This window comes from Sciurus vulgaris (assembly GCF_902686455.1).
Source record: "Sciurus vulgaris genome assembly, chromosome: 1".
NCBI lineage: Eukaryota > Metazoa > Chordata > Mammalia > Rodentia > Sciuridae > Sciurus > Sciurus vulgaris.
Window position 1 is genome coordinate 1,896,459 of NC_136461.1, and position 13,452 is coordinate 1,909,910.

Genomic DNA, 13,452 nt, shown 5'->3' on the forward strand with positions numbered 1-13,452 from the left:
GGTCAAGTGCTGCCCTCTGACTTGCCAAGCAAAGGGAGGCAGAGAGAAGGCACCCCCAGTGACTGCCCTTGCTCTTGTCTCCCCGCATCCATCGGCTCTGCTTTCCCTGAGCTCTGCTGCCCAAGCCAGACTGGAAGCCGCAGGACGTGTCTGCCCCTCGGCTGGGCAAATGGTCAGCTGGCTCTCAACATACCTTGCTGGGTTCGTGGGTGGAACGCGGCTGAAACAATGGCGGCGTCCGTCACACGTCCCAGGGTCTTCGTGCTCCCTGTTTGTATGATGACATGTGGCTTGTCTTCAGAGGGCCCTTGCCCAGTTCCTGCAGGGCCACGGTGGGGCTCCCCAGTGGCTCCATCTCTGAGGTGCAGCCATACAGACCCAGCGTCAATGCTTCCAGGAGGAGAGGTGCCCCGAGGGCTCAGAGTCCTCAGCAAAGGGGAAGCTGGGTTGGAAGAAAGGGTCCCAGTGAATCGCAGGGCCCTTTGTGGACTGCTGTGGAGGAGCCCCTGGGGTCCACTCCCATTGCTGCAGAGGACATTAGGACCTGCCCCATGACTTGTAACCTTCCGTAGCTTGAGATCGATGCTGCTGGAAACTTACAGCCCCTCTCAAACTTGTTTTGCAGCAAATGCTCACGGATCCGGAGGTGTCGTCCCAGGAGGGCTGCATCAGAAAGGTAGGAGAGCTCGTCCGTCCTCTCCCCAGCATGTGCGCCCGTCCCTGGTTAGAGGACTGCGTGGTTCAGCTGTCCCTGGGACACCAAGTGGGTCCTCCGTGCCGCCCTGCCCGTGTCCAGGAGCACTGCACCATCAGGGACCCACTCGTGCGCAGCACAGGGGCTCGGGAAGTAGGGCAGACGCTCCTTTTCACTGTGTAAGCAGGCAGGGGTCACTTCACGGAACTGGCCTCCATGAAGATGGAGGAGTGCGTCAGGCCGGGCAGATGGTGCCGACTGGATCAGGCAGGGCCTTCTACTTAACCGTCTTCGCTGGATGCTCTCGAGGAAAGATCATGGGGAAGGTGCTTCACATACAAACCACTCCAGAGAGGAACGTTGGCGGGCACTCTCCGCTCCTGGCTGACCGGGGGAGGGGAGGGGATAGAGCTGGTTGACAGACAAGCTCTGAAAAACCCCAAGGAAGCGGGCGGCAGGGGATCACGCCCAGGCGTGTGCACTGCCTCTGGACAGCGTGGGGGGAGCTGACCTCTGAACCCGAACCCACTGACCAGGTAGAGTCCAGCGTCCACCCAGGATGAGCCCCCGCACACTGCACACACGTGCAGATGCACAAGAACACATGTGCACACGCTCACGCCTGCTGCTGGTCCACATTTGGGGTTTCCAGTGACACTGCAGTGGTGTCCCCTTCCTGGGCATCCTGGCTCTGAAGGGAGGCATTGCAGAGCCCCACACTCAAACTGTGCTGGGCAGTGCTGGGCAGCTCAGCACAGGCTGCTGAGGAGGCAGGGCCAGCACTGACCACCAGCTCCCAGCAGGTACGTTGCTTGCTATTGAAACCACCAGGGGTCCTGCCGCCCAGGACAAGTGCTTGAGAGGTCCTGCTGACCCTGTGGGCGGAAAGCCTGCCCTCACGACTGGGCTGGGCTGTGGGCACAGGAGAAAGGAAGGTTGTGCCAGCTCTGTCAGAGCCCCAGCCCCCCGACGCTGACTCAGGAGCCCACGTGGCGACGGCAAGTGTCCTGTGGCCCCCAGGTGGTTCCTGAAGGTCCTCTGGCCCTGGCCATACGTCTCACCTTTGCTCATCCCCATTACTGTGGGCTGTGGCCTCTCAGGGATGCTTCGGGGGACAGGGAGTCTGTGCTCGACCCGCGCGAGGCCTGAGGCCTCCTCTCCTTCAGGTTTTGCCCTGGGGCTCCAATCCTGGCTCGTCCTTCGCTCTTGCTCCCTCCTTTCCTGCCTCTTTGAGAGAATCTGTCTTTTCCCAGAGGACGGGGCAGCAAGAGCGCTGTCTTCCTTCCTGGAGAGCAGGCTGCCATCCACTCTGGCCGCGCCTTCTCAGGGACAGAAACCCTGTTTCCTCCCCACACTGCAGGGGGCACCACAGGGGCACCACGAGGCTCAGTGAGACCCCTGGATGTCAGTGAAGGCAGCCTGGCCGAGGCCCAAGGTGGAACTGTGTGGAGGGGCTGCCTAGCCCGCGGACGGACGGACGCGTCAGGGCAGGAGGTCAAAAGGTCAGGTCTAAGTTGGAAGGGCCACTTTTGACCCAAACAAAACAAGACCGTATAAGAATAGGAGCTGTTTCCCTCCTCTTCCTCCCATGGCATTGTCTGTGATCTGCCTTGTGTTGTCTAAATGTTGGGACCCAGGTCTTGTCTGGTGAGGCCCAGGTTTGTTGTGCTGCCATGGTGCACGCTGCTGAGTGGCCAGGGACCCACCGGTGCCTGCCCAGTGTGCTGGAGTAACCAGCAAATGCAGTCCCTGTGAGGCTTACTGCAGCTCTGGTCAGTCTAAGGACCTGCTCAGATCCCGAGCAGACCCAACCCCAGGGCAGCTGGCGCTAGAGAGGTCACTGATGGGCACCAGAGCCCAGGGCAGGTGGGCAGCTGGCTCTGTCCATACGGGCTCCTGGTTTCCTGCTCAACTCTCTCCCTCCCACTGTGCTGCAAGGGGAGGGTGGGGGCCGCTGGAGGGCCCACGTTTGCAACCACCTCCCACCAACCTGAGAAGCTGCTGCTCAGCACCCCACGCCCCAGGATCCCATGAGTTTCCAGCCTGGGGCTGAACTCAGCCATCAGTGGCATTCTGGGGTCACTTTGGTGGGATGATCAAAAACCCAAGCTGGGTGCTCAGGTCTGGGAGGGACAGAGGAGACTAGGCTGAGAGAGCGATGGGGCCAGAGACCAGGGCCATTTGAAAGCCAAGGAAACATGGCCCCATTTGAGTCTTTTTCCAAGCTGAAGGACTGGCCTTATGAAGAGACATGTCACAGCTCTGGGTAACTCCTGCATCCACACGGTTTGTTTATTGCTAATGTCACAGCGCGTGCCCTAGTGTCCTTCTGTAAGGATGAATTCAGTGACTTCCTGTAGTGGGGTCACCCAAAGACATTCACACTTGCGCCAAAAATATAACAGGGAAGCATGGGAGTGGGAGGCTGTGTGACCTTGGGCTGTTCGACTGACATCTCTGAGCATTCGTGGGAAGACTTGTACTTCCTGTCTTCCATCTGCTCAGTGAGAGGCAAAGGAATTAATTCTATAGGGGCTTGACACTGTGATGCAGAAAGGGGGCATTTTATGAGTAAGTCGCTGTTATGAAGTCTACGAATTGGAGAGCAGGTTGCTTCCGGGGGCTGCAGAGCTCACAGAGCTCACGCAGGGGAGCCCAGCCCCACCCCACCCCCATGGGTAGGTAGCTTGATTCGAACCGGGTTCACAGCGGGGTGTGCAGCTGGGGGCGGGGCTCCCGTCGGAGCGACAGCGGCCGCAGCCAGTGAACGACGCCTTGCCTGACCCCGCCCACAGCCGGGCCCAGTACCCCTCGCCCCTCGCCCCTGACCCCTCCCGCTCTGTGCACCCCCTTCGTCCGCCCAGGCTCCCTCGGCTCCGCTCGTCCACTGCTCCCTCCGGCCGCCCGTCCCCCTCCCTCCCTGTCCCCCGCGCCCGCAGACTGGGCGCAAATACTCCGACCCTGCTCCGCCGGTCCCGTGCTCTGGCCATGCCCGCGGCGCGCTCCTGCGCGCCCAGGGCGCCTCGCCCGCGCTTCTCTAAAAGTCACTTTGGCCGCGGTCGGGCTGCGTCGCGCCCTTTCGGCGCAGTGCGGGACCTTGGGGACCGCCCCTCGCCGCCGACTCTATTTAGTCTCTGTTTACTTAGAGGGAAAGCCCGGGGCTCCTGGAGAGCAAACATCTGCGGGAGATAATCTAGCGAGTTGTCCATCCATCACTCGGTCGCGCGGCTCCCTGGAGAGCGCGCCAGAGCCCGTAATAAAAAGGCCGGGCGAAGAGGCTTTGGGGACGAATAAAGAGCCGTGTTAAGGGCTCGCGGAAAATGGATGGAAGACGTTATTAAGGCTCAATGGCCGTCTTATCAAAATCCAATAGGATAGACATTTGGCAAAAGGCTTAAATTTATTCTTTGACTTTCTGGAGGGCTTGAATTTATCCGTTAACAAGAGTGTAGTCCACCCGGGGTGATGGTATCAGCCGAAAGAATTTTGATTCAATCTCTTTGGTGATATGAAAAGGGGAAACACAGCCCCTGGCCTTTCCCTTTGTCCCACTTTATCTTGTTTTCTTTCACCATCGTGAAAAGGAAGGTCAGTTAATACAGTGCGACGGGGAGAAGGCGCACCGAGGAAGTGCCCTTTTCCTTTTGTGTTTTTATTTTCTCTTCTCCTCCCCTTCGCTGCTCCCCCCACCAAATAAATACTTCATCCCGCTTGCATCATTGCGACCTGGGTTAGGGACTTGGGAAATGTACCTCTTCTGAAGCTGCAGGAAAGGAGCTGCCCAGCCAGCCCCCAGGGCGCAGGGCAGGAGGCAGGAAGAAGCAGCCCTGATGGGTCCATAAATCTCTCCCCGTTGTTATTACCTACAAAATGCTACAGGTCATGAAAGTCATCTGATGGTCCAGCCTCCTGTCATCCAAACAGGGTGATTGATTGATAATTATAATTTGTGAGATGATTATTTGGATGTTAGAACCGTGGCCTGTCCCACCGGGTGGCTCTCTGGATGTTTGCTACTGTGTGGCCCCAGGCGAGATGCCTCTGGTAACGGGATTCCCGAGGGTCCCTGGGTTCCCAGGGAGGGACTCCCTAAGCAGGGTGACTCCCATGCCTTCCAGGGAGGTGGGAGCAAAGACAGGCAGCTACGTGCAGGCCACAGCCGACGGGCTTGGGCTGTTGCAGGATGAGTCTGCGGCCTTGCCAGGCTAGTTTAGCTCAGCACAGCACCAGGTAGCCAGGAATTTGTGATCAGCTTGGTGGCAGGGTGTGTTTTGTTTGCATGGTGGCCTCTTGGGGAAGCAGAGGTATTTTCCGTGCATGCGGATGAGAGCTGGGGAAGAAGGGGAGGGCAGGCAAGGCATGAGGCTGGAGCCAGAAACCGGGAGGCCTGCAGCACCGGGGCTCAGATTGAGAGGCTGACCTTCACCCATGGACCTCGGCTGGTATTCCCGGGAGCTGGAGGCACTCCGTCCCTCCCCTCCCCTGGATGTCCTTGGTGATTTTGAGATCTGTGCCTTTGAGGTGAGTTTCCAAAATCCTTTTCCTTGGCAGCCCCCCTAACCAGCCAGCCTGCCGTACTCAGACCTGGAAGCTCCGTAACCAAACTGCAGTTTCCCTACAAATGTACTTTATTAAAAAAAAAAAAAAAAAAAAAAAAAATCACACCCGTCTCTAACCCTAAGAACCCTGCAATCAAAATTATTAATTTGCATGTAGGATCAGTTATGTCTTTATGAAACCAAGTGTGTTTAGCTGCCCCGGAGACAGCCCCGAGTTGATTTTGATAATCTCAGGCTGAATAGACTTGCCTCGTCGCAGTAAGCCGGGGACAAAGGGCTGGACAGTGTCTGAAAGCCCTTTGACGACGCGTCTCTCTTTCCATTGTTCGGGGGCTGCTGATAAAAGAACCGGGAGTCCATTAATTCAGTGAATGAACATATAGTAAAGTCAGTCCCCTCTTGAGAACAATAATGTTGAGGTCAGCTCTGGTTGCCATGGGAACTAAGTACTCCTAAGAAGTTCGCATCCTTGATTTTGCTGAATCAAAGGCTGCAAAGCGGAGAGGTGTAATGCGGCCAAGACAGCAGAAAGTCGGCAGTGCCGCCTCCGCGGGTCCTTTCCCAAGAGGGCGCCAGGTCGTGGCCCTGGGACCAGCCCAGGCCTGGCTGCTTCTCCCTCCGCGGGAAAAGGAGGACCAACCCCGTTTTCACCGCTGATTTCACAGAAATCAGGTGGAGGGAGGGGCCGCGCTGAAGCCTCTGCAGGCCCAGGCCCTGGCCCTGGCGGACTCTGCCCTCTCCCCCTCGCAGTCCCTGAACTTGCCTTCTGAGGCGGGACCTTGCTCTGTGGCCCCTTGATGTGCTGATAAGGGTGACAAATGTCCTCTGGCGTGGTCACGGTGAGTTATGGGCAGCCCCAGGCTGGGCAACCACTTTATAAATGTAGCCTCGTTGCCTGTCTCCTCCACCGAGTGGACGGGCATGCCCCCACCCCCACCTGCAGATCCCTTAAATCAGCCTCAACATCGGATCAGGCTGGCCAAGGTGCAGCTAATTAATTTCCTGCGAGGTAATTTATTACCTGCCGCCGTGGTGTCGTCTCCAGGGCCTGCGTGTCAGAGGAGGCCGAGGCACAGGGTGCTCAGGGCACAGAGGAGGGGCTGCAGTTCGTTTTCCCATGACGCATCCGTGGCCAGCATCTGAAGGCCCTGGAGAAGGAGGGCCAGCACCTGGCAGGCAGGCAGGGCTCTGCCACCGGGGTCACTGCAGGGCGCAAGGAGCAGTGGCTCTGGGGACCTTTCTGTCATCTGAAGCCTCACCCACCTGCAGACACTTTCTGCTGAAACCCAAACCTCAGCCGCAGACAGACTCACCTGTTGGGGACAGACACAGAAGCCACCAGGCACACAGCCCACAAGGTCAGCCGTGGCTCTTTTCCCTGGAGGTCCAGCGAGCCGGTCAGCCCATTGCCCTCCCAGCTGATTCTGCCTGGGACAGTAAGCTGTTGGCCTCGAACCCTGGGGTTGCACCTTGGGTGTTCTCTCCTGCCTGACCAGAGATTAGCCCAGGTCCTGGGCCCTGTGTGGTCCAGGGACATACTCGGGTGAGGAGGGCACAATACTGCTGGGCTCTGGGGACAGCGGAAGAGGAGTTACCCTGGCTGTGCTTGGGAACCAGGGAACCAATTCCGCTCCCCAAGGCCTTGGCCTCCTTAACTTGGTGGCTGAGAGCACCAGGCCTCTTGGAGGACACCTGCCTCCAAAGTAGGAGTCCCATACCTGCCAAGGGCCAGGTTTCACAGGTGCCTGTCTGACCTGCCGCCCTTTCCTTATGGAACTGTTGTCTTGGGTGCCTGGGCAGCCCAGTGGGGGCTCTCGGACCCCATCATCTGAGCCCTGCAGGAGGACACCTCTCTGGCACTGGCTTCCGCGGCAGGATTTATTGGCAGTATTATCGGCTTTATAGGAGCCAGATGGAGGCGTCAATAAACTTGGCCTGTAATCTTCAGGTGGGTGCAATATCGAGTTAATTAAATCGTGCCACACTATTAGGGGAGAAATATATATCAGCTCTGAGTTCTGTTTCTCCTCCTCGGCTCTGGACCTGCCGACACCTGCCCCAGCACTATCGGCACTGCTTGGTTTGGACAGGGCGGCCTCTCCTCCGCAGGACCCTGGCCTGCCAGGGCATCTGCTCTGGTGGTCGCCTCTCAGAGCATCTGCCTCATCTGCTGTTGAGAGTCCGCCTCACGCGCGTGAGATCGACTTCTTTCTGTGCAGGCGTGTGCCAGGTGTTCCGCGCCTCTGCAGGGACGTGAGCCACCCACTGTGTGCTGCAGACCCTTGGGTACCTCCCTGCAGCCTGGTCGTGGGCTTTTAGCGAAGGCACGTGTACCCCTCCTCTCTGAGCCCAGTGTCCCTGAAGGTGCTTCTCCAGATGCATAGCCACGGGTGGGAGCAGGCTGCCTCCTCCTAATGCGGTGGCGTAAGGCGCAGGCCCGAGGTCCCAGGTGGTGTTCCCAAGGGCCAGCACTGTGGTGGGCATGGCCTGCACAGGCCCTTGGTGCCTGGGAGAGAGAGGTCCTTCCCAGCTCCCTGGGCACAGCTCTGAGCCTCCCCACAAAGGAGGGTGTGAAGGCCCAGCATGGGGAGGGTGGCCGGAGAGGCGGCTGCACCAGCAACCTGGGCTCAGCTCCCCCTACCGACTTCTCCGAGGGGAAGTCCTGACTTCCCACAGTCACTGCTGACTCCTCAGGGTGGTGTGGGGCCCCAGGTGGGGCCAGTCAGCAGCTGCACTGAGTGTCTCACCCCTGCCCGTCTCACGGCAGTTCTGGGCTCTGCCTGGGCCGAGGTGTGGGGCCAGGAAGGATAGAATGGAGTGGAAAGGAGAAAAGACAGATGGGGGAGTGGAGCAGGGGACACCACCCCCTGTCCCAATGCAGGCCCCGCGTGCCCGCGCCACACCGAGCTGCACTTCCCACTGAGCCGCCCTTCCGTCCCAGAGTGCCCGGCCCAGGACGTGCGACCCGCCAGCCCATGCAGGCGTCGTCACCCCACTTGACTGCCTGCAAAACAGGTCGGGGGTGAACCAGGCTCTCCATTGCTCCAGGGCTGCTCTGCAGGTGACCAGTCCCACTGACAAGCTTTCAGAAACCAAGTTCGGAGTAACTTAAGTGCTGTGGCCTCCGTTCAGGGAAGTCCAGGCCAGAGCCAGTCCAGGCCAGCTGGAGGCCCTGGAGGGAGGGGCATGCCTCAGCTGTCAGCACGAGCTCTCCTGGAACTTGGTGGCTGCAACTAAGCAAGTCACCGATGCTGGTGGCTCCCTGGCCTGGGTCCCTTCCCCAAAGGTCCAACGTCCCCCTTGGGGCCATGGGCTGTGGAGGGTGTGTGCTCCCTCAGTCCAGGGCACAGAACAAGCCCCTGGCCCTTCTGCCCATTGCTAGCCCAAACCAGTCGCCCACCATGGCACCCAGGACCGGGTAGAAAAGTAGCTCTGTCTCTGTGGGAGATCCACACAGTGAGCTCTATAGACCAGGGGACGGTGGGCTTCTGGGAGGAGGTGGCATCTAGGCTGACCCCTGGCTCACTCCCAGTCACATGCTCAGAAACAGGTCATCCCTGCAGGTGTGTCGCTAGAGAATGAAGCCCCAGGGCAAGGCAGAGACACCGTGAGCATGTGACAGATGAGGAGTGAGGGACAGCCTGTCCTTCCGGCACTTCTGTGTCACGGCTTCCCCGTTCCTGCCTGCCTCAGGCATCCTGGGTGACCTGGAGGACGGCCATCTCTGTGGCCATGGGTCCAGAGTCACCTGGAGGAAGGAAGACCCTCCCAGGAGGTACAAGGTGCATCACAGGAGGTGTCCCAAGACGCGTTGCTGGGAGCTTTGCAGGGAATGAGTGTGGAACTGTGGTGGAAGAGCAGCCCTGGGTGGCACCTTGCTGGTCGCCGTCACTCACGGGCAGTGAAGGCACCCGGCACAGGAGAGGAAGCCCCAGCCCAGTGCCCAGTACCTAAAATGGCATTTAGGTGATCCAGCATTAGGTAGAGGCTCTGCTATCAAGCTGGGGGTGGGGAGATCTAGACACCCAAGAACCTCAAGTGCTCGTTGCTGAGTGAGAGAAGCCAATCTAAAAACCATGTCCCCCATGGACTCCAACTGGACGATCTTCTGCGAAAGGCAAAACCAGAGGGAATAAAAAGACCACAGGTGGGGCCAGGGGTGGGCACTGGGCAGAGCAGCGGGAGCTCAGGCAGTGCGGTGTAGGGCACAGCTGTGGTCTGTCCAAGTCTGTGGAGGGCAGACACTCAGGCCCTCATGTGGGTGCAGCTTCCTATTGACATGTGGAAGCTGGTCCCCAGCCCTGACAGGCCCGCCGCAGTCCTCAGACTTGCTGGACATTGGCCATGGAAGCCCGTGGGGCAGAGGGAGGGAAGGAGACCCTGGGCCTTGGCACTGTGCACGTGCTTTCCATAAACCTGGAATTGCTGTGCAGATTGGAGGCTGTTCACTGCCAGGTTTGCAGAAAGCAGCCTGCTGTGCACGTGCATCTGGTGATGCACACATGCATCACACACATGAGCAAGAGGGCAGCAAACAGGATCTGCAAAGCCACCTCTTGGGACGTCCAATGGTTGTGTCCAGTTTGCTGTCACCATGGGCACTTTTGCTGTTGACGTGACGCACTGGGTGTTCTGCCCGCCACAGCAGTACTGTGGATGTCCTGGACTCCTGACCCTGCTGCTGGGTTGTCCCACTGTGGCTTGCAGGATTTAAAGTCCTTGTGAGTGAGGTCTTGCCTTGGTGTGGGACCTTCGGTCCGACGGCCGGGGTTGCGGCTCTCTGACTTCCAGGACTCGGGATGGGAAGGGGAGAATGAGGGCTGCAGTCTGTACTGCTGCTGGGCTGAGCAGTCGGGCACCTGGTGATGCTCTGTGGAGCTCTCTGCTCCCGGGCTGTGCCAGGAAGTGCAGAGAAAGCTCACCTGCTGGCTGTAGCAGAGCCATCCTGGGCTTCAGGAAAAATAAAACTTCTGGTGTTTTAAGTTCCTGAAGTTTGCAGTACTAGGAATTTAAACCCAGGGCTACTCTACCGCTGATCCACACCCCCAGCACCTTTTCTTTTTTTTTTAATTTTGACACAGGGTTGCTTGCTAAGTTGTCAAGGTCTGGACTCAAACCTGCAATCCTTCTGCCTCAGCCTCCTCAGCCATTGGCATTAAAGGCATGTGCCACTGCGCCCAGGAAGTCCCTGAGTTTTGAAGACTGTTTGTTACCATAGTATAACCCTGCTCACCCTGACTGATGTGCTTGGGGACTTTCTTACATTTTGTTCAATTCTCAGACTATCTGACGGCCTGTCCTTCCTGCCTTCCTTCATTTGTTCACCCATTAAATATTTACTAAGCACCTACTGTGAGGAGGAGCTGTCCAGGGTGCTGGAGACCAGAGGCTGGATTCTTTCAAGTCTCCTGTCCTTAAGAGTTTGGATTCTTCTGAGACTGCAGTCACCTATGGGCTCTGTGGGCTTTGTTATCTGTGTCCCAAATTCCCCATGGGCCCTCCTGGAGGGGCACGCTCCCAAGACCCCGAGCACCGCTGCCTCTGTCATCAGGGCAGCCTGTCCCGTCCTGCCGTGGCTGGCTCGGCCACGTGCCTGCACGCTGGGGATGTTAGAAGGCCCTTTCCCGGGCAGCTCCTCTGTTCCCTCTGATAAACATAGGGGAAATCGTGAGGATTACAAATCGATTTTGGCCAGAAAGAGTGGGATTCTTAATTCAACAGATTCAGCGTGAGTGTACCGTTCTCTTATTTAATAATGTTTCCTTCTTTGAATAATGCCCTCCTTCAGCCTTGGCCTCTTTGTATGCTAACGGGGTTCATTATTCCACCTGACACCCACGTCCATCAGTGGGGCCATATCGGTGAGTGGTTTCTTCTCACCCAGTTAGCAGGATGTTTCTCCAGCACGGTGTTGATAAATGAAGTAATAAAAAGCAAGACACATTATTTTATGTTGGAGCCTTGCCTGTTATTTCTGAGCAATGGCTGAGACTCAGAGGATTAGCCACGGAAATGTTTGCGTTGCTGGGGACGGAAAATCATCCCATAAAAAGAGCCTGGTACGTGTTCATCATCGACCAGCCAGGAGCAAGGGATGGTTGAGCACAGAAACCCCGCTTTGCAGGACTGGCCAGGCGAGGGGCAGGGGTGCGCTCCACAGCAGGTCAGGGCTTCCTGCTCACCTCCCAAACTCAGTCCTCTCGGTTACCATGGCCCCGAAAGGGCAGATAATTATCGGAAGGGAATCTGAAGCGCGGGCGCCCCAGAGAGCTGTGAACATAAAGCGAGGAGGAGGAAGCGGCAGGTTTCCTCCCTTTGTGTTTCTTTTTGGACACGCCGTACAGGGCAGGGGTGGGAGAGCGCAAGGTGAGCAGACGCAGCGGAGCACCGCCAGGCCGGCCCGTGGCCACCCGCCCTCGTCCAGGCCTCCCACGCGCATCCCCCAGGAAGTGCGACCAGCCCCGGGGAGCCCGCGTCCCTCTGCTCACCGCGCGGAGGGTGCAGCCTGGGCCTCTCTGTTTCCAAGGCCACCTGGGTCTAGGACCGGGGGCAGGGTGCACTGTGTCAGGGGTGATGCTCTGAGGCCACCTCTGGGGAACTTCGGGGGCCTCACAGCTGCCCTCCTCTGTACTTCTGTGAAGTTTCCATAGTCTGGACAGGTGTGCTCCCTCCCCTGAGGTCAGGCAGGCAGGACTCAGCAGCCCTCACCCTCTGGGCTCTGCATGGAAATGGGTGCTCTCTGGAGCCCAGCACCCAGTGAGTGGCCCCTGCGGGAGCCTCCTTCCCTGGGCTGGGGCGTCCCACCCCTTCTGCCTCTCGGGGTTTTGGCAACTGCTGGCCATGACCCTGTTTCCCCTCCCCTGTTGGTGCAGAAAGTGTTGTCCCTAACCTGCCTCCTCACTGAACGCCCAGCATTGACCTTAACAGATTCTGGGTCCCTCTGAGTGTCGTGATGCCCTCGAAGCTCTTGCCCTCCTTGGACCCCTGGTTTCCAAGCACGCCACGTCATCTGGGCCTCCTTGGGAGCCCCTCCCTGTGATGATTCCACACGGGGAAGCTGGAATCTCTTCTGGATCCATGCCGGGAGTCTTCCCAACCCTTATTCCCCCAAATAGGCCAAAGTAGGCACCCAGGTGAGCCCATCAGGTGCTCCTGTCCTGCTCTCCACAGGAGGACGTCCCCAGCTGTCTTGAGCCCTGTGGTTCTGAGGACCAAACTCCCAAACACAGCTTCAAGACAAGCAGAGGTTTGCTCAGCTCTAACCATAACCACATAGGCTGCCTCGGCGAGCAGCTCCGGAGAGCCCATGAAGGTCTGCCCATGGGCACATCTGTGGGCACAGGAGGCTCAGTGGTGAAAAGAGCTCTTGGAAGACCAAAGGCTCCATAAGAGAACTTCCTCTGCCTTCACAGGATTCCCATATGTAAAATGGAGATGATAGCAGTTTCTGACTCAAAGTGGCAGTGATTACATGAGTTTATGGGCAGAAGCACACGTAAAATCATACCTCACTGTGGCTGGGTGCAGAGCGAGAGCTGGGTGATGAGCAGAATGGAGTGGTGAAGATGGTGGTGATGGTGGTGGTGGTGGTGGTGGTGGTGGTGGTGGTGGTGGTGGTGATGATGGTGATGATGGTGGTGATGGTGGTGATGGTGATGGTGGTGGTGATGGTGGTGATGATGGTGATGATGGTGATGGTGGTGATGGTGGTGATGATGGTGGTGATGGTGGTGGTGGTGGTGGTGGTGGTGGTGGTGATGGTGGTGATGGTGGTGGTGATGGTGATGGTGGTGATGATGGTGGTGATGATGGTGATGGTGGTGATGATGGTGATGGTGGTGATGATGGTGATGATGGTGGTGGTGGTGGTGGTGATGACCTTAGACCCTTCCAGTCACAGTCATTATGTGGGGAGCCATGGAGCTAGGAGACCACATCCACGGAGGCCTGGGAAGACTCAGGAGCCACCGTCCTGCCTCCACCATCAACCAGGGTTGCCAGGGTCAAGCCACTTCACCTCTCAGGGCCTTTGTTTCTGACTTGGCAAGCCAGGGCAGACGCCGTGCCCACTCCAGTTCCTGGGGCAGCAAGGGCGGCAGGAGATAAGGCCCGGAGCCGCTCTGTGGAGGTGCCTCACAAACACAGTATTAAAAAGAAAAGGCAACAGGAAGAGGTGGAAAGAGAACTCATAAAGTCCCT

The 13,452-nt window shown here is 58.1% G+C and overlaps 1 protein-coding gene across 7 annotated transcripts in view; it reads left to right on the forward strand.

The window, feature by feature from the left end:
- Positions 1–13,452, forward strand: part of PRDM16 (PR/SET domain 16) — a 311,310-nt gene that overhangs the window by 156,772 nt on the left and 141,086 nt on the right. For all 7 annotated transcript variants that reach the window (XM_079148974.1, XM_079148978.1, XM_079148980.1 and 4 more), the window contains one exon: positions 626–676. In XM_079148974.1, the coding sequence (XP_079005100.1) occupies positions 626–676 (51 nt within the window). The remainder of the gene's footprint in view (positions 1–625; positions 677–13,452) is intronic.